The sequence below is a fragment of the Aythya fuligula genome, chromosome 8, assembly GCF_009819795.1.
Source record: "Aythya fuligula isolate bAytFul2 chromosome 8, bAytFul2.pri, whole genome shotgun sequence".
Taxonomy (NCBI): domain Eukaryota; kingdom Metazoa; phylum Chordata; class Aves; order Anseriformes; family Anatidae; genus Aythya; species Aythya fuligula.
This window is the reverse complement of record NC_045566.1, coordinates 22,702,698-22,728,691: the sequence shown is the minus strand read 5'-3', so window position 1 is coordinate 22,728,691 and position 25,994 is coordinate 22,702,698. Positions and strand designations below refer to the sequence as shown.

General features: G+C 47.1%; 1 protein-coding gene across 4 annotated transcripts in view; it reads right to left on the bottom strand.

Moving 5' to 3' along the window:
- The window catches only part of SUCO (SUN domain containing ossification factor), a 40,246-nt gene extending 21,882 nt beyond the window's left edge, over positions 1-18,364 (bottom strand). For 3 of the 4 annotated variants that reach the window (XM_032192073.1, XM_032192074.1, XM_032192075.1), the window contains exons 1-6: positions 18,264-18,364; positions 7,694-7,802; positions 5,395-5,496; positions 3,882-4,027; positions 491-631; positions 165-312 (exon numbers count right to left, since the gene is read on the bottom strand). In XM_032192073.1, the coding sequence (XP_032047964.1) occupies positions 165-312; positions 491-631; positions 3,882-4,027; positions 5,395-5,496; positions 7,694-7,802; positions 18,264-18,316 (699 nt within the window). In that variant the 5' untranslated portion in view covers positions 18,317-18,364. The remainder of the gene's footprint in view (positions 1-164; positions 313-490; positions 632-3,881; positions 4,028-5,394; positions 5,497-7,693; positions 7,803-18,263) is intronic. The other variant, XM_032192072.1, reaches the window with a different exon arrangement.
- Positions 18,365-25,994: the final 7,630 nt, after the last annotated feature.

The window sequence follows — 25,994 nt, the reverse complement described above, 5'->3', positions numbered from 1 at the left end:
GGGCAACATCAGACCCGCACGCAGTGCTTCTGATGCAAGAGCTATGCATTTAGACAGTGGCAATCAAAAAAGCGATGGAAATCACTCATCTTTAACACCGTTGATTATTTAACAAAGGCCTTCGTACTCTTGTGCGTGCTGAGCAGAATCTCAGTACTGCTTACCTCCCTTTTTAAGTTCTCAGAGGCATTCAGAGCAGATTTTTGATCTGCCCCTTTTTCAGCTGCTGCAACTTTTGATTCAAACTCAGATTTTGTCTTCTTTCCCTTGCCATGTGAAGAAGATATGTTCTCTATATGTTGGCCTGCAAGGCTGAAAATTTTAGAGCATTAGGACCTACAAAACGATCACATTTTCAGTCATATACAATATTAAAACACACATACAAATGCGGATAAGCAAGCACATGCAGATCTTTGTTGCAAGGCCAGGACAGAAACGAACAATTACCTTTAAATTATTCAGTCTCATAACCTACTTCAATACTCACCTCTCTGGTGGACTGACAAAAGAGGAAGGCTCACTCTGAGGGTCAGCCTCAAGTGTCCCACCAATATCACAGTCAGGTTCTGACTGTTCAGCTTCACTAGAGCTGACTACAGGGGTATCAGCACGGGAATTTTCTATTGCACTGAAGGAAAGAAACAATATGCTTTTTACCCTTCTGATAATACAAGTAACCCTGCTAATCAATTAGATAAACTAAAGATATTTGAAAGCTTTAAAAAAAAACAATCTCAGAAATAATTAAGAAAACAAGGGGAATGAAGTATGCCGTACTCGTGGGACAGCATTCTCAGTTGTGCAAGAACAGGATTTCTTCTTCACTCTAGTCAAATAAACTCAAAGCTAGCTTCCCATCTCCCAGAACTCCCACTTAACTTATCACAAACATTGCAATGGATACTTTTGCCCATCACTACTACAAACTACAAGCTTCACAATCTGAATGCCAGCAATCTTCTTTCTTTCAACAAAGTCTTAAACAGGAGACTGAGTCCCATCACTAAAGGCTCCTAATGTTACCAAGTCAATGGGGAACAGTCAGAACAGAACTTGGCCAAACCTCCACAAGGAAAGGTGTGGCATAACAGTACGTGGCACAGCCTGCCAGACTTTTTCCATTCGTTTTTTTTTTTTTTTTCTGCTAGTGCAACAGAAATGATGTAATCCAGTAGATCATTACCTACGCTGCATGAGCAGCCTGAACTTGCTTATCTGCCCATTGCTTTAATTCTTCTTTCCCAAGGAGAACAAAGATACTGCATCAGACAAATACTAGGGCAAAAATGCAAAGAAAGCCTCCCTGCATGCTCTTTAGGAGTCATGGAGTGGGTGGGGAGGGATGAGTTTCCAGTGCAGGGATGTTTCATATTGATCTAGAAGGTTATAAGCCAGATTTAACTAAGAGCCTTTACTCTGCTTCCTAAATTTCAACATAAGCACACAGATCTGCAAAAACAAACAGCACTTGGGCAACGTAGAAAGTCATCTTTTCGGTTTTGACAGCTACATTCACAAAAAGCAGCCATAACAAACACAAGGGTACAATTTTAGTACCTTTCACATGATTAAGTTCTCTTGATACAAAACAAAAAAACTCAGAGGCATTCAAGACTACGTAGCACAATCTATCAAACCCCTCAAATACAACAAGTTAGTAGCTATAAACAGAATAGTTTCTCCATAATCCCCCGAGATGCATGTCTGAGATGCACACAGGCTAATTCTGCACATAACACTAACAGCCAAAGTAGGGGTGACCACTCTGCTTCTAACTAAAAAGCTCCACATATTCTTGATCTTGGTGAAAAGATGATGAATAGATGACAGTATGAGTAGTTACCAACTTAAAATATACATCAAGTATGAACTGACATATATATGCACCAGATATATCATATAATCATATGTATCACATATCTCTAAGTTCATATAGAGAGAGATAGATATCAGGGTGTACCTGCCTGGCCTTCAGTATCTAGATTTGGCAGGAGTAGCACAAGCCTAGGAACTGCAGCACCCCCCTGCTTTGTGCACTTTCATTTGTTAGTAGCCTTGCCTTCATTTTTCAAGTGCATTACCAGGCTTACCATGCATAGCAGCTGTTGTCACTTAAAACCAGAAGAGCACAAATTATTTTTCAATAAGCTTTCCACAAATTAGGGCTGCAAAGATAAGCTACAATGGCAGCAAGAAAGGATTTGTTTTGAAGTAGTCTGGAATAAAATTACTTCCAGAATATTTTGTCTAAGAGGTCCTGCAGCAGTACCAGACCAGTAACACCTAATGGAGCTGCAATTTGTTACACTGATAAGAATTAGTACCTAAAAGAGAAAAAATGTTGTCTAACAATAACAAATGCAGCTGAGTCTTTTTAAAAATCTTGTTTAACTATGGAGCTGGACTGCATCCACACCCTTCTTGGGTATTAAGAGAGTCTGTAGTAAAATAGACTACAAATTCGTATTTAAAGTAAAACGGAAGTTTGAAAAAAAAAATATAAATATGCTACGTCCCCTCTATTGATCCTGTCCTTTCTTCCCATAAAGAATACCAGGATCAGAGCACTCCTACCCACAACTAATAAACCAGGTGCTCCAAAACAAGTTTCAATACTCCTTTGTTTGATAGTTTGAGTCTTCATAGTACACCACTCTAGCAACTACAGTAGCACAAGACTATTTTCAACAAGTCCACGACACTGAGCTTTTTCTTTTAAACAAAGATCCTGAATCTCCTCCAGCACCTGACAACAGTAGGGCTTGCATCTAGTCATATAAACAAGTTGGTAGAGCAGTCCACAAAAGCTATAAAAAGAAACACTGAAGTTACATTCCAGTTTTGCTTTATGAAAACTGCAAGTTTTGGGAGCTTGATTTTCCAAGACTTGTGATTAAAGACATTTAAAGGTACTTAAGCATTAGCCCCAGCAGACTAGGTAAGATCAGTCAGGCAACAAGATTTTCAGACCTTTTCTATGCTAAGACCACTGAATTTAGTAAATCAGCAAAACTGGACACACACACACAAAAAAAGAACTAGGGAATTCTACTTCACTTCTAATGTGCTAAATTTTATCTGTCAAAATACTAGACCTTTATTAGCAGACAAAAAAAAAATATATAACCTTAAAGCAGAAAAGAACAAGGAGAATTTTGTGTAAGTACCTAGAAATATAAACACATGAATTCCTATACTACTATTCAAATTTGGCTGCACAGCATTCCACAGAAGAACGGAAACAGAAGTAGGGACATCGGTTCTCAAAGGACTCTGTCTACAGCAGCAGAGGTAGCTTCACAATACACTGCTAAGTACTAGATTTACAAACAACTTGGATATGCTTATACTGAAATTTGTCATTTTTATTGTAAGTCTCTTAATAACAGAACTCATTTAAGACTGCTCTGTTCCCAGTCCTGGAGCAAAACCCCAAACCCTACGAAGTTAACCCTTAACTGAAAGCAGAGGCCATCACTCAACCATGATGTTCTTTATCACATATGTGCAGCACATGTGTGAGGGGCAGAAATCCGGATGTTGAAGACCTGGTGCCTTTTATAATACAAATTACATAGCATATAAGAGACATCGAATTTCCCCCTTTCAGAGCCAGGCCTTAGAACTGGTAATGGCAACAGTCAAGCAAGTATGCAACTCTCAATCTGCAGATCAAGTGATGGCATATTCCATTAGTGTTGACACCATAAACCAAAGAACAGCAAAATAATAGCACGTAACAGTCTAGAGAAGTACAGTGCCTCACCCCTCTGCTACACCTGAACAGGTAACCCTTTTAACAATATCAGAAAAAGTGGTATTCTGTCAAAGCCCAAAACAATGGAATTAAAAAAAAAAAAAAAGAAAAAAAAACTTACTCAGGCTGTGAGACTGTAGATATCTCTGAGGTAGGTGAACTGGAATTATTTTCAGTGCTTGCAACTATGCTAGGTGAAGCTCCATTTAAATCTACCGGAGTTGGAGTCTGAGCTTCAAGCTGGCTTGTTTCACTTACTTCTTTAGCCTGTGAAAACATTACAGATGAACATAAGTTTTAGAAAACTTGAACAGAGAAAGAGTTCTTGTAAGAACACCTACAAAATTTTAACAGTTCAGTAATTGAGATTTCTGTCATCAATAAACCTGAAAATCAGACAGCAGGACAGATCGGAAAAGTTTTCTTTGTTCGTAAACCTAGCTGGCATTCAGTGCTACTTCAGGGCAGTTACAACACTCTTTCACAGCCTACAACAACAGCATAAAAGTATTAACTGGAAAAGCATATGCAACAGCTTCATCAACCATGAGGAAAAGACTACGAAAAGATAACCACAAGAAAACTAGCTTGAGTATTTCAACAACTGAAATGAGCAGTTCTATATGCTTCATGCTTCAATACAGTTTAATTTTCATCTTCGGCTGCGCTTTGGGGAAGGCTTACAATTTTAACACACCAATGGAGGTCAGAAATGCATTCAGAAGTCTATTCTCTGCTGTAACTTAAAGATAAATCACTTACCACTTCTGAGAGTTCAGTAATCTTGAGGTGTACTAATTCTAGTTCCTCAGTTTTATAAGCATGTGCACAGCCTAACCAAAGTAAGTATTTCTGAATCTGGAGGAGTACACAGCCACCAAAACAGGTCAGATCAATTCTTTGTGGCAATAAAAACACTTCAAACAAGAGTCTCTTGTCAATACCAGGATTACTCTAAGTCATTTAACTAACCATGAAGTAGTCTAGGTTTACACCACAGAATTACATATTTAAACTATGCAATATATATCATCGGAAGTACATCCTACTTCTGTTGTCTTGTAACCTACAGAGCACAAATGTATATGTTAAGTCATCTGTAACAGTGGGCTTCGTAACATTTAGCACCTGGCACTGACTTAATATTAACAACCCTGCAAATAGTTAAAACAAAACCCTTTGGAAAATGCTTTCATTTTAAACAATGGAAAAAACTGACAAAAGGCATGGAAGATGAAAGATAAAAAGTGACTGCTACAATCCCCCACATCTGACCTATATATAAAAGATTTCAGTGAGTTGGTTTTTTTGTTTTTTTTTTTTTTTTTGTTTGTTTTTTTTTTTTTTTTTAGGAGTGACATCCATACCTGTAACATCCATCTTTAATTTACCTTGGAAAGATTTACTCAGTACCTACAAATACTAAATTACTATTACTTATGCACATGGGAAATGCAAGATCTGCTAGCTCACAGGTTTTCTTCTTCATTGGAAATGAGTCTGGCAGCAACCCTACGTGCAAGTGAAATGTGATAGATGGTTACCAAGAGCTTTAGACAACTCAAAATGAAAGACTCTGAAATACAAGAAGCATTTGAAGAGCGTAAGGAGAGTGAGTGAAATAATAGGCTTACCTGGTCAGATTTTGTAGAGTCATCAAGTAGCTCTTCTGTGGAGTAACTCTGCGTACTTGAGTCTGCATGCTCAGACTCCAGTCTGGGACCAGCCTCTTCCCTCTAGTGTATTAAAAGGTAAAACAGTATGTATGCAGTAACAAATGCCTTCTTATTCTAATAAGAGGAGCTAGCTTTGGCAGAGACTGATTACTACCTTTACAACCACCCAAACATCAACAAGAAACTAAGCTTTATGAACCTTCAGAACCACTGCCCACGTACGGTTAAATTCTCATCCATACAAACCCTACAGCAAATAAAATCAATTCAGTTAAACTTTCACGGGCAAGTTTGAGGCCATTCAGCTCCTGTGCTAAGGCAAGTCAATCACTCTGCCATAGTCTGCTGTGTTCACAGATCCTCCCTATTCCTGTGCTGCCCAGAAGAGGGAAGAAAAGTGATCCTACAATGGCTTTCGAAAGACAACCACTAAAAAAGGACTACAAAGTAACACCCGGCACATTTTATAGCAGTCGTATCAGTGAAACTACAATAAATTCCTAAGTCTGTTGTAACCTTTTTAAAAAGCTTTTGCTTTTACAACTAAAGATTTACTGTCAGGTGCAATGAGTTCACAGAGCAAGAATATGCAATTTACGAAGAAAATATTCTATAAGCACCAGGCTGTGTAATCAATTTACTTCACCCTACAAAACTTTTTTTTTTTTTTGTTTAAAGGAAAATGACTACACAATACACAAGTTACTTCTGAGAACATTCTTTCTACAACAATTATTTAAAATACGAAAACAAATCCGGTAGGAATTCCCATACCCCTTGTTTTTACAAGGGCAATCTAAAATTCTCTGGTCAAACAGAAGTGCTAGTGTTTGGACCCCAGAACAGGCCGCTATGCTATACAAGACTAAACACCAACAATAATTCAAGAAGACAACTAAGGAAAACTGAACAAGAGCTGAAACGCTGCTCCTTACAAGACATCTCCAGCAGCCTGTTAAGAAGTAACAGCCAAATGCTTAAGACTTCTCACGCAACTGAGATTTTCGCTTAATGAATAAAAAATTGCAGCATGATGTATGAGCTTTCACATCTTGAAGTTTAAGCTGAGAAATTATCTTAATAATGTAGCAATGCTAATGGAATGAAGGGAACAATGCTGAAGGAAGCAGGAAGACGTACACCAGCAGCTTCCCAATCTCAAAGCTCACTTGATCTTTCCAGGTTTATTGTAGCAGCCATTGAACCTAAGCAGGATTTTAAAAAGCAAAACACAACACACATCGTGTGTTCTTACGGCTTTAAAGCACAGCTTGTCCTCCAAATTCAGGCGTCCAGAAGAATAAAACCAAATGCTATTTGGATGTACAAGCTGGCAAAACAAAAAGCTGCCCTAAACAATAAAATGTGTAAAAAACGGATGACAAAAAAGTTTTTCTAGCCAAACAGCTCACCACTTGAGTCTATTAGAACACTTGACGTGATTTCCCAGTTTTTATGTGACATATAGAAATTTTCATGGAATCAGGACCATGACACTACTACTGACTGAAGGGGGAAATGGGACGCCCTTAACATCGTTATCTGTGCTTATCATAGGATGATTCTTTACCTGTGTAAATAAAACTGAATCAAATCACCATGACTTTCTGATACAGCTCAACTGCTTGAGAACTCGCTATGGAATTGAAACATGCAGAAACCCACCATGGGTTAATCACGGTAGAACCCAGTACACTCAGTACTGCCAAGCAATGCGAGTAGGAAGGAGACAATTTTTTTTAATTTTACATACCTATTTTAGCTTTGTTAATTTTTATTAGAGGGGATGAAAAAAGGATGAAGACGGACTTAATGAAACGAGTTATCTTAAACCTTCTATTCAGGATAGCAGTCATTCGTGCACTGGGTTTCTAACACAACACAGACGCAATGTGCACACCGCAGCCAAGACTTCACAAGGCCATCAGTTCTTACTGTGGTCTCTACAGAGCCACGTACAGCCCCCAATAACCGGTTCTGACAGCCAGCACCCCATATAAAAGAAAACACTGGACCACCATTGCTAGCTTGACTATTTGTCTCCCTCCCCCCAAAACCTGCCCAGCTGTACTGTCAGATAAGAGCAACAAATGGAGTAAAGGAAGCAAAACCAGGCAGATATCACGGTTCACAGAACACGTGAGTACATCAAACATTCCAGCCAAGAAGGCTATGAACCAAAGTGTATGATTCAGTTTTATTTTTTCAAATAAAAAGTCAGACTAAGGAGCTAATTAACATGATTTATTTACCATACCTTATCCTGGATGTTTTCGCCATCACTTGCCAGGGCACAAGCATCACTTGAGGCATATTGCACTGCAGATGAAAGACTGTCTTCACAAAAGACATGCCAAATAGGAAGCCTGTTAAAGAACACAGAAAAAAACAAGGTCAAAGTCTTGATTTTAAATGAATAAATAACATTTTAATATTCCCTCAGCATCGCCTCCCTCAACTTTTTTTTTTTCAGTTGTTCCCAAAACATGTCTGTATACAGTTCACAGATACTTGTTTAGCAAAGCTGTTAGAGGACTAAACCTTAAGCAATTCCTAGCCACCACTACATATATATTACTTCCAAAACACAAAAATAACAGTAAAACAGTTACTGGGGTGATACCATGTCACAAAGTGGAAGGTGACAAGTTAGTTTCTGCATAATAGAAACAATTTGAATCAACCTTTGCCATGCAGTCATGGAGTATCTTCAGCAGCATTTTTTTATTTTATTTTATTTTTTTTTTTTACTAAGGAGTAACTAAAGCCACGGTTTAAAAAAAAAAAAAAAATAATAAAAAGCCTCTGTTTACTTATTACTTCAGAAAATTCTATACTGTCAATATCACTAAGCGCATTTAAGATAATTAGCAAAAACAAGTCTGCCAGTCAAAAGGCCCATGAGAAAACTAATGAAAACAGACACAAGTAGGAAACCAGGTAATGGCTTTACTAACACCTCCACTTTTTTTTTTTTTTGTGCTTTTAGTTCCAAACAGCTTTGCTTTGAGTGGAAATGGATTTACTTCTGTAATAAGGCAGCCAGCATCTACACAAACCCTTGCATGAGAACAGCATCTCACGCTGCACATAGTGCACAGCCCCTGGACATTCTGGGTAACATCCATCCAGCAATCCCTTAGGCTTGGAGGCCCAAAGGCCACCAAAGGTCTTCATGCAGGCTCTGTGTCCAACCACATTATGCAAATTCAGCATCCTGTGTGGTTTTCAGCTACACTTGAACACTGGAGTCCCCTGCCATATTAAAGCAAACGATTGCCCAGGAAATATTGACATGACAGCCAGCTGGCAGGTTTGACCCCACATGAATTCACACAACCATCACTTCACACCCTGCAAAAGCAGAGCCTGTCCTACATGGGGACGCACGGCTGCTGCAGAGCTTTGTGCAAATACATGTAAGAAAACAGCACCCTTCTGATATAAGACTTGAAACCTAAAGCACAGCCTTAACAGTCATCCACAACGGTAACAACATTAATGGGTCAGGATTTGCCTATGCCGCTGGCATGAGCCTGGGGTTTAGACTCTGAATTACACCTGGCGTAAGAGCTCAGAGATCACCTCTGTTGGAAGCATACGCAGTGTAGATTCCTCCAACAAGGAGCAATCCGTGCTGCACCACCCCACAGCCAGATACCACTTTTCGAGCAGTTTTGTATACTTGCATACACGCTCGTGTGTAAGCACACCCACACAGAGTGGCAAACTGAGCACTACTTCTCCAGGCTGCAGGCTGTCACAAAAACAGGCTTTTGGTGTTTATATAAACCTATTGCTCCTTTTCCACCTGCCTCAGCAGGGGAAGAACAAGCCAGGTGCTCACCATGCCAACACCAGGTGTCTCACCACCAGAGGAGCAGACAAGGAAGCCGGGGGATCTGACTTACTGGGCTGGAGGCGGGTAAAGAAGGCAGGCCAGGTCAGTCACACCTACCGACTCCTCTTCCTCCGAGGTAACAGCTTTTCCTCCGAACTAGACAGAAGCCCTTGAAGCCCAAGTGAAGCAGTTGGAGTTATCAGAAACTAGCACACTGAGCAGAGGGGTATGGAAGTCCTAATAACCACCGGTTGCAGCGGGTAGTCTCATGTCTCAGGTAAGCTGAAAATGAGGAGCGTGCACTTGCCCATCTTAAATCCCTATCTCATCAGGTAGTTAGTTGCTTGTTCACACTAATTGCAATGTTACTGACCTTTGTGGCCTCTCACAGTCCTATTTCCTAACTCTCACTCAGAACAATTAGCTGTGCTGAAACTCTGAGTCCCTTATTTTTCTGAAGCATGGTTTCAATCATTCTGCAGTGAAATGTTCTCATGCTTTTAATTCCAGCACCTCTGAACTCCTCTTCCAGCTATAATGACTGCCTGTTTCTTCATAAAAATACAAAAGATCCAAAATTACAGAGAACATAACCACAGCTCACTCCAGCCCTTTATTATACATACACACCAATGTTTTTTCCTGTTTTGCTTATGCTAAGGCAGCAATCTTCAGTGAGCTGTATGGAGCAACATTAAATCCCTTAACACGGAAAAGGAACGAGAGCACTGGCTGTGAACCAGCATTTTAAAACAGGGCACATTTTCACAACCGCATTAATAACTACTTTCGCATCTGCAGGCACAAAAAGCACTTAGCAGAGAAGCAAGACATCCATTTCTAGCAGCATCATCAATACACTGCCTTCAAACACAAGTCATGCTTTATTAGAACACAACTGCAGTGTATAAAAAATGTGAGCAACACAGCTTATATTTGGAAGTTCTTCTCGGTCTCATCCCCAGCTCAAACACGATGCCACAAGCCTGCCAAGAACCCTCTAAGCCAGGGAGGGGACCGAGAACTCTTGGTGTGTACATACGCACGCACAGGACTACCAGGGCCTTGCTGCAGCAGTGGCAGGAAGGATCTGACTGCACATCAGGAATGCGACTGCACAGAAGGCAAGGCCATGTGAGACTGGCCATCGCTTGGAAGAAGTCTCCCACCTCTCTGGACCTCCAGCACTCTGCCTCCTCCCCACCTGTCACCACCCTGTGTATTCATTCAGCTGGCATCTTTAGCCACAGACCACACGGTAGAGCCCGTAAGGTGGCACAGCACCTCCACTGAGCGTTTCTCTACGCCCAGAGCAAAAGGAACACGAAAGGCTGGGTGTAGACTGAGAACAGAAACCCTCCGAGTTGAGCAAACTCAGGCAGCACGTCCAGTGAAAGCAGAGCAGCTCCTGCAGCTGCACGCAGGAATGCAGCCTTCCCTTCCTCGTGGCAAGAGCAATAATTTATGCTGACTTGGAAGCAAGCAGCCCTGACGTCCAGACAGTCCTGGAGATCAATCACTAGATCTACTGTCTCAGGCACAAGCTGTAACTTCAGGTGAGGCAACAGTGTGGGAACACCAGAGGCTGCTCCAAACATGTAACTAACACTTCGTGACTTAACCCGAACACAGAAGTCTTCAATAGTTCCCTTCTTGTTCGGTGTGACTCAAAATAGCAGCTGCTATTAAATCTCACTGAGAACAAAGAAACTTAAGCACGAGTCGTTTCAGATCATTAGTGTATTTTAAAAGCTGTTTTCACTGATCCACCATGAACTTTTCAGCTTGATGTGCACAAACCCCAAAGCAAAAGCTGCAAGCCCAAACACGGAGGGGAAAAAAAACACAAACATACTCTTCCCAGGGCAGGCCCACACTGTGGTTCTCCACCGAAGCAGAAAGTCTGCTCACCCCTCTGAACGGCACGTACATTTATTGCTGTCCGGATTAGCTATGCTCTGCTGATGGCTGGGAGGGCTTTGACAGAACTGAAATGCAAAGTGCAGGTGGCTTTGAAATCGCAGTGTAGGTTTCTCGGGAGAGACTGTCCAGTTCTAGCTCGCCTCCAACTCTTTACTCATGAAGGCGGCCGTAGAGGAGTATCAATAGCTGCACTGTGGTGTGGCTCCTCCTAACTGTTTTGACAAGCATAAAAATCAAGCTGAAAGTAAGCAACTGGTAAGAAAAAAGTGAAACATACATGTTACAGCTAACCCCAAAACAAATTTAAATGAGTAAAACCTGAAGGTAAGAGCAGTGTTGCCACAGTTTGATCTTACCAAACAGCCTAAGCTTTTCTTTCCAGAAGCGCCACAAAAAATCACTAACATTTGCACAAGATTCAGTTCAGACACATCTGTCCTCTAAATGATTCAAGAGTTGCCTTAAATTCTCCCCAAACAAGACCTATTTTTGGACACCAGAGAGAAGCAGCTCGTTACAGCGTAGAGCTGACATCCCTGAGACAGTAATTTCAAGTGAAGGGAAAATAAAAGGAAGCTCCCATGAGTGTACTGATTGCAGGACCTCCTTGAACGCGAAGGAACAGCCTTTCCAGGACGACCACTGACATTTTGCACACCTCCCGAGGGTTGTGTTACCGACAGGTGCAGATGCACCGCGTCCAGCAGCTAAGAGGGAGAAGGAAGACGTCGTCGTCCCTGCCGAGTGGCACGTCCCTACCGAAAACATCCACAGCACCGGTGCAGAGCAGGCCTCTGCAAGAGGAGCGGGGTGGGTTTGGGGTCTGGAGGGGAGAGCGCCTGCGGAAGGGGTGAGGTGCCCCTTTGCTGGCTGCAGAGCTCGCCTTCTTGGTAACACGGTAACCTACCTTGGGGAAATCCATTTAAAAAGCCCTGTCACCAGACACAGAGCTTAAAAAAAAGCCCCGGGAACAGGGGCTCAGGGGATCCAAGCCCAGGCCGCAGCCAGCCACCCCCCATCTGCTGCCAATACAGAACTAATGGCACTGGGGAACCTTCACCTGGTTGCTCGGTGGGATCAGCCTGTACCAGAAGAGCTCAGCAAGACAGAATTGCATTTAAAAGGACCCACAGAAGGGAGCAAACCTCAGAGAAAGACAGCCAAGCTTTTAGGATGGCAACGTTCACAACCCCCGGCCACAATACTCACTTCTGCACGTGAACTGGAAATAAGCATTGATACACACAAAGAAAAACCATTAGCCTACCTTACTATTTTTTTTAAACACAAACACCACTCATTTAGAAGCCATTTATTACCACAGAAGAGCAGCCTGCCTTACCAAGACAGATTTTAAAATGATGATGGCTCCTGAAGAGAGGAGAAAGCCAGGGACTCCCTCCACAGCCCCAGACTAACAAGGATGCTGCCAGAAAGGCACCAGCACACCCCATTTCTTACCCCATCCACTAACTGAGGAGCAGTGCTACCTCTGTTCTTGCATTCCAGATTCGTGTGCCACAACACAACTGAAACTGGAGCTTTTTTGCAAAGCCTTTCCTAACCCTGCTGAATTCTGCAGTTAATTTTGGTTTTCAGTATCCTGCCCACTCCTTGTGAAGAATGTGCTCTCCAGACCGTCCCCTCGCGGGAATGCCACGCCAAGGAGACAGTTACTTCACTCAGTCAGAGCCCAACACAAAGATACTTTTGACAATTCTTCATTTCATAGCCTCAGACAATAAAATTCCAATCCTCACAGTTTAAAATATGGCTTTCAGATTTAATTATTATTTTTTTTTTTAAGTGCAATAGCATGCAGAGGCTGCAAAACAAGGTTGCACCACAAGCTTTACCCAAGTGACCCAAGCTAGTGCCCAGAGGGGCAGTCCCACATCCCACCCTCAGCCACACATCGCTCCTGCACCCCTGCATCAGGTCTGGAGATCATGGACACACACCGATGAACCCTGGGGGCGAGGAGGAAGCTTTCAGGTGCTGTGTGCTCTGATATAAACGCATGACTGAGGGAGGACACACCATCTGCCCAAGGCTGCCCACTGCTGCAAGTCAAACAACAGAAACCCAGGCTGAGGACCACCCGAGTGGAAACCTCAGCTTCAGAGAAGGTCCCCGTGTCATCCAATTTGAGTTACTTTCACACTAAAGTGCTGGGAGAACACCATTCTGGAAAAAAACACCACTGTAAAATCTGATCCTGACCCTGAGGACTAGATGGGAACAGTGGAATAGCCAGGGACTGCCAGGAAGGCTTGTAGGGTCTGCAGCACTGTTTAACCCAGGTACCTCTGAGGGTTTCCCTTCAGCTGCTCTGCGACAACACCGCCTGCTTAAAACTCACTGTAGGTAAAACACAGCCTGAAAGAGCCATGAAGTGAAATTTCTGCATAAATTCAGCAGCAGGAATCTGCCCTAGATCACTGCAAAGCTACTACGACCTGACTCCCAGATGTTTTCTGATGTATTTTTAATAGACTTCAACAATACCTTGATTGCCATTCCAAAATTCATCCAAGCCAAGAAGTTTCCTTTGAGCACCCAAGCTTATTTTGAACAGTTCAAACCATCTGCTGACATTTCAATCAAAAGGATTTTAAGTCATTTACAGCAATATTTTCACTCACCTGAGCAAGAGTTCCCTGTGCTAGTTTTGGGATCAGTCTGCCTGTTCTGCCAGCTCACTAATTTCCCCAAGAATTACAGGAAATTTTGTAGTGGACTTACAGTTCTGCATTACCTTGATCTCAGCCAAAGGACGTGCTAGCTTTAATGCTCAGAAACATTACCCCCTTCAGACACAGGGCTGTTCTCACCTATAACGGTAACTTCAAGAGAAGCTGCGTATCCTCCCCTTGAAAGGAATGTGGACTTTGAGAGTGCTGGACTAATAATGGAAGTGAGAGACAACAAAAGCAAAAAAGCATTCTGGAAAATACAGTGGAAAGAACGTGAGGGCGAAGAGGAACTACTAGTAAGACAGAGAAAGGCGTTTCAGAAAAAGATGAAGCGCTGAAGCCAGGAGCATCTCTTCACAAGGGGCAGGGTCCCGGAGAGGAGCACACGCCACTCCCACGCACCGCTCCTGCAACAAGCAAACAAGTTGAAGTTTCTAGGACAAACCTTTTAGAAGATACGGCATGAAAGCATTTCTAGAATTCTTTGAAAATCAATGAAGGTAAATATTCAAGGGTTGTTTTTAAGGAAAGACACCAGAGCCCCTGCTCGCACGCAGCACCTCCACATGAGCCAGGAAAAGCCAGGCACAGCTTGGGCTTTAAGGGCCAGGAGTCACGAGGCAGCTCGCGTCCTGGCCTAAGCTACAGCGTAAAGACACTGCCAAACAAGACCCTGCACATCTAAGAGCACACCTTCATTCTGAAATAGGATGCCTGAAACAGGAGTTTTTAATCACATCGACAGTGCCCAAATTATTTCTTCCTGCCACAAAAAGCAGGCACACGATCCTTAATTTTAGCACAAGTTTCTTGGGGAGGTTTCTGTAGCTATGCAGATAGTGACCGAACTGTGACCACCATTACAAGCAAGTTCCCTGAACAGCTCCACCTGGGCAGCCCCCTGAAACCACCCCAGGAGGGCTCTGCAACAAGAGGCACGCTGAGCTCTGGAGCACAAACCCCATGGCGGTGCCTTCAACACATCTCGCCCCCAGCTCTGCCACTCAGCACCCTGCTGTCATTAACAGACACAAGCCCAAGGTTTAAGCAAGAAGTCAGTAACAGGGCCAATAATTGCTCAACCAGCAAAGCCTCTACTTCTGTGATCTCTAAGCCGGCTAACAGCTTTTGTCTGCACAGGACAGAGGGGGCAAGATAAACCTGAGTGATGTTCTCACGCTGCCAGCACAGCACGGACTGTTGGAGCTTTTCTTGCAGTGCAGCAGCTTTCCACAAGCACACCCTCCAAAAGGTACAAGACTGTAAACGCAAACCAAAGACCAGGAAAGTAGGAATACCCTCTCATTAAGATCTGCATAAATCTTCACATTTAACCTGTCACGAGGAGGAATACAAAGTGATCCAAGATGTACCTGTACAGCAGGACCAGCCCTGGCCATGCCGCTGACCTGTACAGCTTTCAGGGTACATCTCGTTATGGGTTCAGATGCAGGACTCCAGCAGGGGCCTTCTGACAACAACAGCACACCTTGCTGCCAGCCACGTTGACACAATCCTTCCTGCACCGATGCAGCACGCTCACAAGGCAGCCACAACTGAACAACCCTGATGTGCACACGTACTTAATCCCCATTTTCCTTTTATTCATACTTGCAAAGCTGAGATTATGAAAGGGTTCGTAAAAGCTAAGTAGATCAGGATGTGCAAAGCACTTTCTGATTCATTCTATCCCAGACAAATCAGCGCATGCATGATTTCTTTATCAAATGCATAGCTAACCCTTTGAAAGTGCAGCGCATGCTAGACAAAAGCCGATGTCAGAGCAATTTACAGGTTACTGTTCAAACAACTGTCACGGCTTGTCTCGGTTCAGCTCAGTTCCTATGAGCTTCTACTCCACTTACTCAGCTCCGTCTGCATTGTAAGCCTGAAGCACCCCAAGTTTTAAAGGTGTTTTTCCACGGCAAACATCCACAGAAAGGGATTCACAGAAGCACAACAAAGAAATCTCTGTGAATTCAGGACAACGGGAGTCTTATTTCTAGAGCAGTATATTCCCAAGCCTCATCCCCATCAAAACTACTTCTCTAAAGCCTTGCAGCCATCCCACTCGTTTGAACTCCCTGGGACAAGCTCACCAGCCCAGGCTGCTCACCATTGTGCTCCTTCCACGTGCAGTGTGCTTCAGAAAGCCTCCGGTGCCACACCTGTGATCCTGTGCTCCCACAGAGCTCCGTACTGCCGCTACCAAAAGGGCTCAAGCTAACAGGCTAGATTTGAGCTTCTATTTTTCTGTACATTTCTAATAGGCAGACACATTTTTAACTGACCAGATGAGATATTTTAAAACACCTTCTAGTTAGAAAGCTGTCAAATGAACCTTGCCGTCTCCCCCCCCCTTAACCAAACTGGTATTTCTCCACTGGTCCAGCTTCTTCAGACAAACTTCAAAACGTATGGTATGGAAAAAAAAAAAAGAACTATTTTAAGTTTAATTTCATGAAATAAAGGAAGCAAGTGCCTGTCCAGAAATAAAAACAAAGTTCAGGTTAAAGAGAGGTACTGAAAAAACGCTCTCAGCACCACCTGGATTTATTTTTGCCTGGCATTTTTTCCTACTTTTGTTTTAATTTGTTGACAGTTACTTTCACCTGTAAAAACAGCTTCTCTCCCCCCAGCATTTAAATCCTTTCAAGATTCCATTTCCAGACAACTGTATTTGAGAAGCCACCAGTTGTCACTCATGCCAACATTTGTAACACAGTCAAAGCCCTCCATTTACTATTTAAAGTTGCTTTACAGTTTACACGAACAAGAGTGCTAAATTTCTTTTTAGGAAGAAGTTAAATACACCACAACTTACCATGTTACATAGCTCGGCAACACAACAGGGATTAAAAGACTTAGAGACTTTCCAGTTGCAGACCTGACATGGCTACTGAGGGAAAGCTGCAGCACCATGCTGCAAACAGAGGATTTTAAACTCTAACACAAGTTGCTGTTTGTCCAACAGAGACTATAGAAGTCGATTTGTGCCCTTCCAACAGCTGAATTAGTCCAGGAGCTCTTTAATCAGAAGTAGTCAGAGCGAGCAGGTTGAACATGATCTGCACTTTAATAGCGAGAGCTCTGGGATACTGCAGCACAAGCTCTGGGATCAGTTAAGACTGCTTGAAAGAGCAATCTTTTAAAGAGAAAGAAAAAACCTCAAGCCAATTTTTCTCCTGTATGTACACAAAAATCATCTGAACTTTACAGAGCAAGCATCTGATTTTAAAGAAGTTTGCTAGACATGATATTCCTTAATCACTGTGGAAAAGATGCCTGAAATTTTTCTTAAAATAACAGAAAACCAGAGACAAATCTTGTTATAACAGCACATTAAGAAGAATAACAAAATTCTCTAGTCACCTATGTATCATTAAACCATGACCAGCTCCCTGAGCAACATACCTCCAGGCATGAACAGGTTATCCGCCTCCAATCCCCAGGAAGAAACAAAAACTTCCGATAAGAAACCTACCTATACACATAGGAACCCTGTGTGGAAAGAGGCTTAATCGTCCTACAAGCGAAGGGAAGGTGTCTGGAGCCAGTTTCAGCAGGTTCACAGCTCAGCCTGCCACACGCAGCTAGGAGATTTTTATTCCTTTTAAAAAGTCTGCCTAAATGTAAACACAACACCTAAATGTAACCCCAACAGCTGAGCTTTCAGATCCTTTCTGTACTCACCATGTTGTTTCCTAAATGTTTCCTAAACCCCAAAATACGATGATAGGAACCGATCTGACAACCGAGCTTTCAAGTTCTTTCCATACTCAGTATATTGTTTCCTAAACCCCAAAATGTGACGATATGAAGCAATTTTGGCAGCCACGCTTTCACGTCCTTTCTGCACTGTGCTGCCCCCCGAACCCCAAAACACAACGATATGAACCAATTCAGCCGCTGAGCTTCCAAGCTCTGCCAGTACTCAGCATATTGGTTCCTAAACCCCAAAAGTTGACAAAATGAACCAATTTAGCGGCTGAGCTTCCAAGCTCTGTCAGTATTCAGTGTAAGGGCTCCTAAATCCCAAAAGGCGACGATACGAAGCAGTCTGGCAGCAGGGCTTCCAAGAAGCTCCTTCTGCACTCACCGCACTGCCTTTTACCTCCTTCACCTCACTGCGCCGCCTCCCAAACCCCACAAGGCGCCAAGAAAGACCAATATTTCCCTCAAATCACCCAACAACCAACAACCCCAGAGTCCCCTCAGCGGCCGGGCGCCCCCCCCACCAAGCGCCCGGCCCGACCTCCCCCCAATTCCCCACACACGACTCCAAAACGAGGCACGGGAAGAACGCCAGAGCCCGGCACAGGCCTCGAGGGGGCCCTGAGGGAGCCGTGAGGGGGCCGGGGTCTCACCAGAGCAGGGCGCAGAGGCAGAGGCAGGCGCTGCGGGCCGGCGGCCCCCTCATGCTGGCGGCTGGCGGCGCATCCTCCCCCCGCCGGCGGGGCCGCGGCCGTTGAGGCGGCTCCGGCGCGAGCGCGGCCGTTACCCGCCCGCCCAGCCCCGCCCCCTCCCCCGCCCCCCCCGCACGCGCTGAGCTGGAAGGATGCGCGTCACGCGCCGCGCCCCGCCGCGCCCAATGGCGAGGCGAGCTCCCGCGCGGAAGCCCCGCCCCGTCCGGGGGAGGACGCCGGCGGGAGAACTGCATTTCCCAGCGGGCCGCGCGCGGGGGGCGCGGGGGGTGATGGGGGTTGTAGTTCGTGGTGGGGAGGCGGCCGGCGGCCATTTTGTAAAAGGGTTGGGGGGCGGGAGGGACGGTGCCTCACAGGAGGCAGCTCGGGGCGTGCTTAGGCACAGGGGGTGCCCGAGACGCGCCAAGCCGTTATTGTTCATTATTACTATTAATTTATTCACTGTAATAAGTAGAGGGTGGGCAGAACACGCTCAGGTGCGCGCCAGCGGTGTGCTCACAGAATTTATCCCGGTTTTAACGCAGCCCCACAGAGCCCCAGTGACAAAAAGCAGAGCCCCGGTGACAAAAAGCAGAGACCCTGTGACAAAAAGCAGAGCCCCAGTGACAAAAAGCACCATGTCAGGCTGCGGGCACCCCGCTCTCCCACCCGCACAGCATGACGAGAGCCCCAAGGTTCGTGGGTGAACGGTCACAAGCACGCCACGCTGGAAACGTGCACACAGCAGGACTCTGGCCAAGGGGGACAGCCTCACCCCACAGCAGGGCTCGGGGTGAGGAAGGGCGGCTTCGCCCCGAGGGAGGTGCAGAAGGGCTGAGTCACGGCCCACGAGGAGCTCCAGCCCTCCCGGCTGCAGGAGGGGTGTTTGAGAGGTGTTTGCGCTGCTCGTCCCGGGCATGGTGCTGCTGAGGTGGCTCTTGGCGGGACCTGAGCCAGCCTGCCAAGGAAATGTTTCATAAAAGCACACGTTTTCACAAGAAGCACAGCCCGCTCTTTTTTATTTTCTTGCCAAAAATTGTCAAGCCCCAAAAGTTGAGTATGCTTTGAGTCCTGAAGAGTGTTTTCAGACCTGGTTTTAGACTAGCAGATCCCCTGTGAGTGCATACACTGGTCCCAAAGGGCACAATGGGGTGAGGACAGGGCTGCGCCTGAGGCCAACCCTTTTGAGTCCGCTCCAGGGCCACCCCACTGCAGCTCACAAACCTGCCGAGTCCCACGCGGATCCCACATCTGTGCCCGTGGTTTGACGGTGTGCCACTACGGCTGCCTTTCTCTACCAGTGCTGTCACACCTTCTTGCAGGGGATGTCCTTCTGCTAATTGCATCAGAACCACGCCATCTCTTCCCGCAAAGGGCAGAGGCTCAACAGTGGCAGTGCGATGATGATAGAGCAGTTATTACCTTCAGGACACGCTGCCAAGTCAAACAACGGCATTTCTAAGAGGAGGGTGGCCCTTTGTTAAAATGCCCTGTCAGAAATGGGTGGTAGGCTCTGAGCTCTTCCTTTGTTCGAGTGAAATAGCTCTGCAGGTCCCCCAGCCGTGCCCCTGGTGGTGGGAAATTCCCCCAAACTTCCTCAGTGTTCTCCAAGCTGTGGGAGCAACAGCACACGTCGCACCCACAGCTATTTTAACCATGTCAGGGAGTGCCCAAAATCTTCCTCCTGGGGGTGGACAGTGCTGCGAGAGGCAGTGCAACACGACCCTCGGCCACAGCTGCCGCCTCCTCCAGGTCCCCTCCGTGGCCACATTTGCTCAGCCCACGTGGCTGCTCGGGGCTGGCACGGCTCCCATGTGTTACGGTCCTCTTATCAGCAGGGGATTAATCACATGCAGCTTAAACCATACACAGTTGAAGAGCTGTCATGGCAAACAGATTGTTTCAGGGAAGCCATCACAGTAAATAGGCAGGATCCTGGAGAAAAACTTCCTCGACTCAGCTGCCACCAGGTACAAGCGTACACCCGAAAACCTTCAGTGCCACCTGCCAGGCAGAGGCTTCAGGTCATCAGCCCTGACCTACCGGTACAGTTTGTCACTTGCTAAGCTTGCTTCTCAAACGCTGATAAGATGAGGAGTATGATGGTAAAACAACATCACAGCTTACCCAATCTCCCTGCTGGAGCCTGTAATTAACCCTGAGAACAATGCACGTAGGCGACACGGGAGCAAATATTTGCTTGGGATCCTTATAAAGCACTGCAGTTTGCAGAAGGAGCAGCAGTGCTCACAGCTGCATTTTCCCTTGCCCAGCAGTCCCATTTGGCTGGGGCTGGCCCTTCCTGCTGGGCAACCCTGCAGAAAAGCTGAGGCCAGGAGCATGCAGCGTCTCGGCAGCTTTTGCTGGAGGAGGGAGGCCTGGAAAGATCTCTGCAGCTGCATCGTGTTTGGCACTTGTTGGCTTCTGCTTCTCACACAGTGAAGCACGGTGTGGGCAATGCTAGGAACCAGGCTGGCACAGGCTCTCAGCTAGACCCTTGTGTTTCAGCACCTCCAAGCTGAAAGCCTTACTTCTGATTTTTCATAGGATATCCTCACCTTCTCTTTACAAAACCTTCTTTTCTTCCCCAAGTGTTTTGTTTTTTCCCTTAATGTATGATTTAATTTGCACAAAGCTCCTTCTTTTTCTGACTATTGATCTTGGCTCCTTACTGTTTAAAATAAAGCAAATCCTTCCTAAGCGTGTTCTGACAACTCAACTTTTGTCTGAGTTTTCCTTCCAGATGCAATTTCCTGTTTAATTTCCTGACCGTTTCTTATTTAGTGAACGAAAAGCTATAAATTGCAAGATTGCTTCAGATAACTTCCTCTAACTTACAGCTGAACCATTAACCTCTTGCGGGGGGGAATCCACTTGCGGGGGGAAATCCAGCAAAACAGCGTAAAACTTTTTTAAAAAGCCCTGAAACGTCTGGGTAGCCAAAAACTCTTCAACTCACATCAAAGGGGAAAGAGCTGTGTGAGAAGTGGGATTGAAATAATTTTCCTTGCAAAACCAAACAGGAGAAATGCTGCTTCCAGCAGAGCTGCCAACTGCTCTTTTATCACCCAATAAATGCTGTGAGATAGATTTTTATGTTTTTTTTTTGTGGGAGCTCCTGAGAAATGTCACCCCTGGCACGGGGCACCAGGGGTGCTGGTGGCATTTGTGCCGTGTTCCTGTGCGATCCCAAATGTGCACCCCAGCAACTCCTCATGCACGCTTGCTGATTTCCTCTCCTGCACCCATCTTGTGCATTACCTAAAGCCTGCGGCATGCCACGGTGTGCTGCTGGGCTGCCAGACTCCTGGACGTGAGACAGGGGTCACAGTGACCCCCGATAAACAGCAGATACAGTAGGGTAGGGTCACTGAAAGGCTTGCTCTGCGCGGTGCCTCGTTACGTTTGCTTAATGCATCCCGGCACCGAGCCCCAGAACAAGCACATCACTGGAAATCACTGGTTTCAGCTCCCCCTTCCACGGGGACTCTGCCCATCCGCTGTGACACCTTCCAAAGTCAGCACTGTAATTTTTGGGGGGCCCGATGTTGTTTCTGAACGCTGCTGCGCTGCCCTGGGCTCTCATCACCCCATCCCAGGGCTGGGGAAGGCTGGTGCTGGCCAAACAAAACATCATTGCCAACTTGGTGCTGTGCTGGGTCATGGCTCGGCACTCCCTGTCCTACTGCGGCCTCCAGCAGGGGGATTTGAGGCCAGTGGCTTCCTGAGGAGGTCCTGTTTCATCCTAAAGCATCCCACGGTTGTGCCAGTGCCCTGAGATGGGGCAAGGAACCGTTCCCTCTGAACACAAACCTGTCCCCAAAGCCAGGTCTGTCCCCAGGCAGCCTGCAAGCTCTTCTCCCTGTTTTTTTACCCATCTCTACTTTGTGGGGCAGCGGTGACCCTCGCCTGGGTGTGTGACCACACTGCAGGGGAGGCAGGCAGCTCTCCCCGCAGGCAGGGGGGACGGCAAACAGCAGTGTCTGGCAGGGACTGCGTGACCCAGTGTGGGAGCGTGGCTGCTTTCATCTCCAGCCAGCCGGCGCCGATCGAGAGCTTTGACATCTGGCACGGGTAGACCAGGCACGGTCCCACGGCTCCCAGAGCCCTGGTGGATGCATGCTTGGGGCAGGAGATGGGCGGAGGTCATGCCGGTGGTCGCCTCCTGCACTCTCCCACATCCCAGCACGGATTGTTGAGGCAGAGGAGTGAGTGGTGTGACACCCCCCAGGCTCCTACCACTGCCCTGGTCCTGTCCTAGCTGTGACACAACCCAAACCACGTCCTTGGCCCCCACGGGCTGGGGTGACCCCAGTGTGGAGGCCACTGCTCCATGCCAGCTGTGCTGTCACAGAGCCCCATGCCACAGCAGCACTGCTCCCTGTTGGCTGTGCCCTCCTGCAAAGAGAGAAACCAAATCTTGCCCCAGAAACTGAGAAACGGCAAAACTTGCCTTTGGAGGCGTAAAGCTGTGCTTTTGGCTCTATTTCTGTGAGGACAGCGTGGGCTGAAGCTGCCCACAAGGTGCTGAGGGGCTGGGGGAGCAGCCCCTCATGCAAATTGAGGCCAAAGCAGGGCAAAGAGGCAGATGCGTGATGCGGCAGGGTGGCACAGCTGTCACCTCGTCAACACAAAACCAAAACTGCCAGCACCCCGGGCTGGGGGCTGTCCGGGGCAGCCATCCCCTGCAGCTTTGTACTGGTGGCACAAGGAACATGCCAAATGTACGCCAAGGGACGAGAAGGCCTGTAAAAGTGCCGGTTTTGTTGAGGACAAAACTCCCCTGGCACAGTACAGGGACCGGGCTGAGCTGGGGGCACCATGCTCACAGCGGTGCAAGTGCCCGGGTCATGCAAAGGGCACCCCCGTAGGCTCAGCTGCTTCCTTTCCCATCTTGCCAAGCACTAAAATAAACCAGATTCCCACCTGGCTCCATCCCCTCTGCTCTCTGGCGGATATTTAAAGACAGGGAGGCAGATGACCAGGGGCCTGCGGGCCATTCCCAGGGAATCCAATGCCCCAGGGCAACCCTGCAAGGGCAGGAACAAACAAAACCCACATCGATTATTTGCCTCTGCAGGCAAGAAAAAATGTTACAGGTGGGGTTCACCCAGGCCATGGCCCCTTTCAGCTCCCCTGCAGTGACAGAGTACAACCAGAGGAAAGCACTGCCACTGCTCCGAGCCTTGCACTCCCCCTGGTTAGCACAAGGGATCAGCGGCATCAGTGGAAGGGGGAGTCCGTGGGGCAGGGCTCTAGGGATGGGCTCAACGCACAGCTGCCAGCTTTGAGAGAACACATGGATGGCACGCACCACCACAGACACCAGCTTCCTTTTCTCTGCCCTGGGACAATTACTTTCAACTCACATTTCTGCAACAGCCCCCTGTACGCTTCCTATAAAAGCTGCCCTGTTTCTGTACTCCGTTTCATCCAGTTTACCTGCCCCACCCCCCCCAGCCTGTTTCTGTTTTTATTTTTTTTTTTGCACTTAGGCAGCCAAAGAACAGAAATTTCCCCTGGGCAGACAGTAAAAACCTCGCCGGGAAACACCACGTCCCTTCACGCCGCTTGTGCTGTGCCAGAGCTGCTAGGGGAGGCGGGGGCCAGCAACCATCGCCCTCACTGCAAGCACCCCCAAATACTTTTGTCCCTGCTTTTGTCCCCCAGGGGGCTGATTTTTTGGCAAGTTTTGCCACCTACAGCTCTTCAAATGTTTCCACTGACTACGGCAGATCTGGGTCAGCACCTCACATCCCATCCCCAGGCTTGAAATTTGGGGCAAAACAAAGAGGAATGCAGTCAGAAGCCGCCTGACAAAAGCTTTATTTGGGAGCCCCAGCCCTGCTCTGCTTGGTGTTGGGAACCTGAGACCCCCTCTTGCTCACAAACCTGCTTTTTTCATCCCTAGCTTCAGTGACAACCCACCTGCATGTCCCTCAGACAGGCTGCAGCTGTGTCCCAAAGCCTGGTTTCCTCCCTGGGCGCTAAGGATGTGCCACGTACGGTGTGGGTTGAGCTGAGGTTACCTGGGCAGCTGAAATTTGGCCGTGTCCCACCTTGGAGCGCCTGGCCTGCAGCTGGCAGAGTGCATTCTTCACGTCATTGTTGGCTGCCGTTTCCTACGGACATTTTAAAAAAAAAAAGAAAAAACATTAAAAAAAAATGAACTGGTGACTTGCACAGAGATTCCCTACAGGACAGGATCCCATTGATCCCTGCCCTCGAGCTGGAAGGGGACCCCGGCAGGGTCACCTTGTCCCTGGGACAGGGATGTGGACCTGGAGCCAGGAAACCCAACCCGTGCATGGCAAGGGGGATGATCAGGAGAACTGGGCTCAGTCTGCTGTACTTTTTAGGAACAGCAAGCACAGGAGAACCCTCACGGAGGTGGTCAGCAGCCCACTGCTGCAGGAGGAGCCTGGGCAACCAGCTCCATGGGCCCCAGCATCCTCCCATGGGGCTCACAGCCACCAGTGCCAGCTTTGTGGCTGCAGGGCTGCTCAGAGCCTAAGGGCTGGCGTTGTCCCACTCCCCACTGGGGACTTAAATCCTTAAATAGGTGATTGCAGGAGAGCAGCCGCAGCAAACGCTGCAGGGCCTTGTAAGGCAGGGGCCGGTCTCTGCTCATGGAAAAATTCAGCAGCTGGAGCTGCGCCAACCTCCCCCCGAAAACATTCCTGCAAAGGGAGGTTTCAGCTCCAGGGTCAAAGGGAAAAACTCAAGGATCAGTTGTCAGAGGAATGAAGCCCAGGCGCATGTAGCTGTGCTTGCAGGCGGCCCTGCCGGTCCCGCCACCCTCACACCTAGCAAAACCTGCCTGTGGATGGGCCCGGCTCCACAGCAGCAGCTCGGGATGGCAAAAAGGGCTGAGTGTGTGCCGTGAGGTGACCTGCCCTACTCCTGGTGCCCTTTTGGATTCAGCACGGGCAGGATAATGGGGAAAAACCTGAGCTGAAGGATGCAGGGATGCCCAGGATCCATGCTTGTCCCTGCAGCCTCAGGCACGCTTGGCCCCCAAGCACAGGGGCCACACCACAAGCACCAGTTCCCACCCGATCGCCCTGTTATGGGAACATGCAGACACACTTCAAGGCAGCCCCTGAGACCAGTGCCTTGAATGCTTTGATATTCAGATTTCTCCGGTGGAGGCCTAGATCAGTCACAGCTATTTAAATCCCAGCCTGTCACCTTTTCCAGCATCGCTTCCAAGCAGCTTTAGCGGCATATTGCGGGGCTGGGAGCCCTGCAGAAACCAAGCACGTCTGTGATGGGGTCGCTTGAGCAATGCCACAGCCATTCCTTGTGGTCTCAGAGCTGAAACGCAGGCTGGGGGGCACTGGGGAAGTGCTCTGGTGCCGGCTTCTTCCCCCTGAGCTGGGGTTTAGGAAACACAAACCCCAAATGCTCCATGCAGTGAACTGTCAGGCAGAAGGGGATTGCACGAGTGAGTGTTTTCCTATATGATAGAGGGCTGACCCGGTCGGTGGTCCTCACAGCCCTCCTTGCAGCTGGCGAGGGAGATCTTGTTGCACGGAATGAAGAGTGGGAACTGAGGCGCTCACAGCGGGGCTCGCACCCTTGACCCTAGGCACTGCTCGGGGCGTGACGGGAATGTCCCTCTCCCAGCTGCTCTGCTGCCAAGACACCCCACCGGCCACGTCGCCCCGGCAGGGCCAAGGGGTGACTCCATGG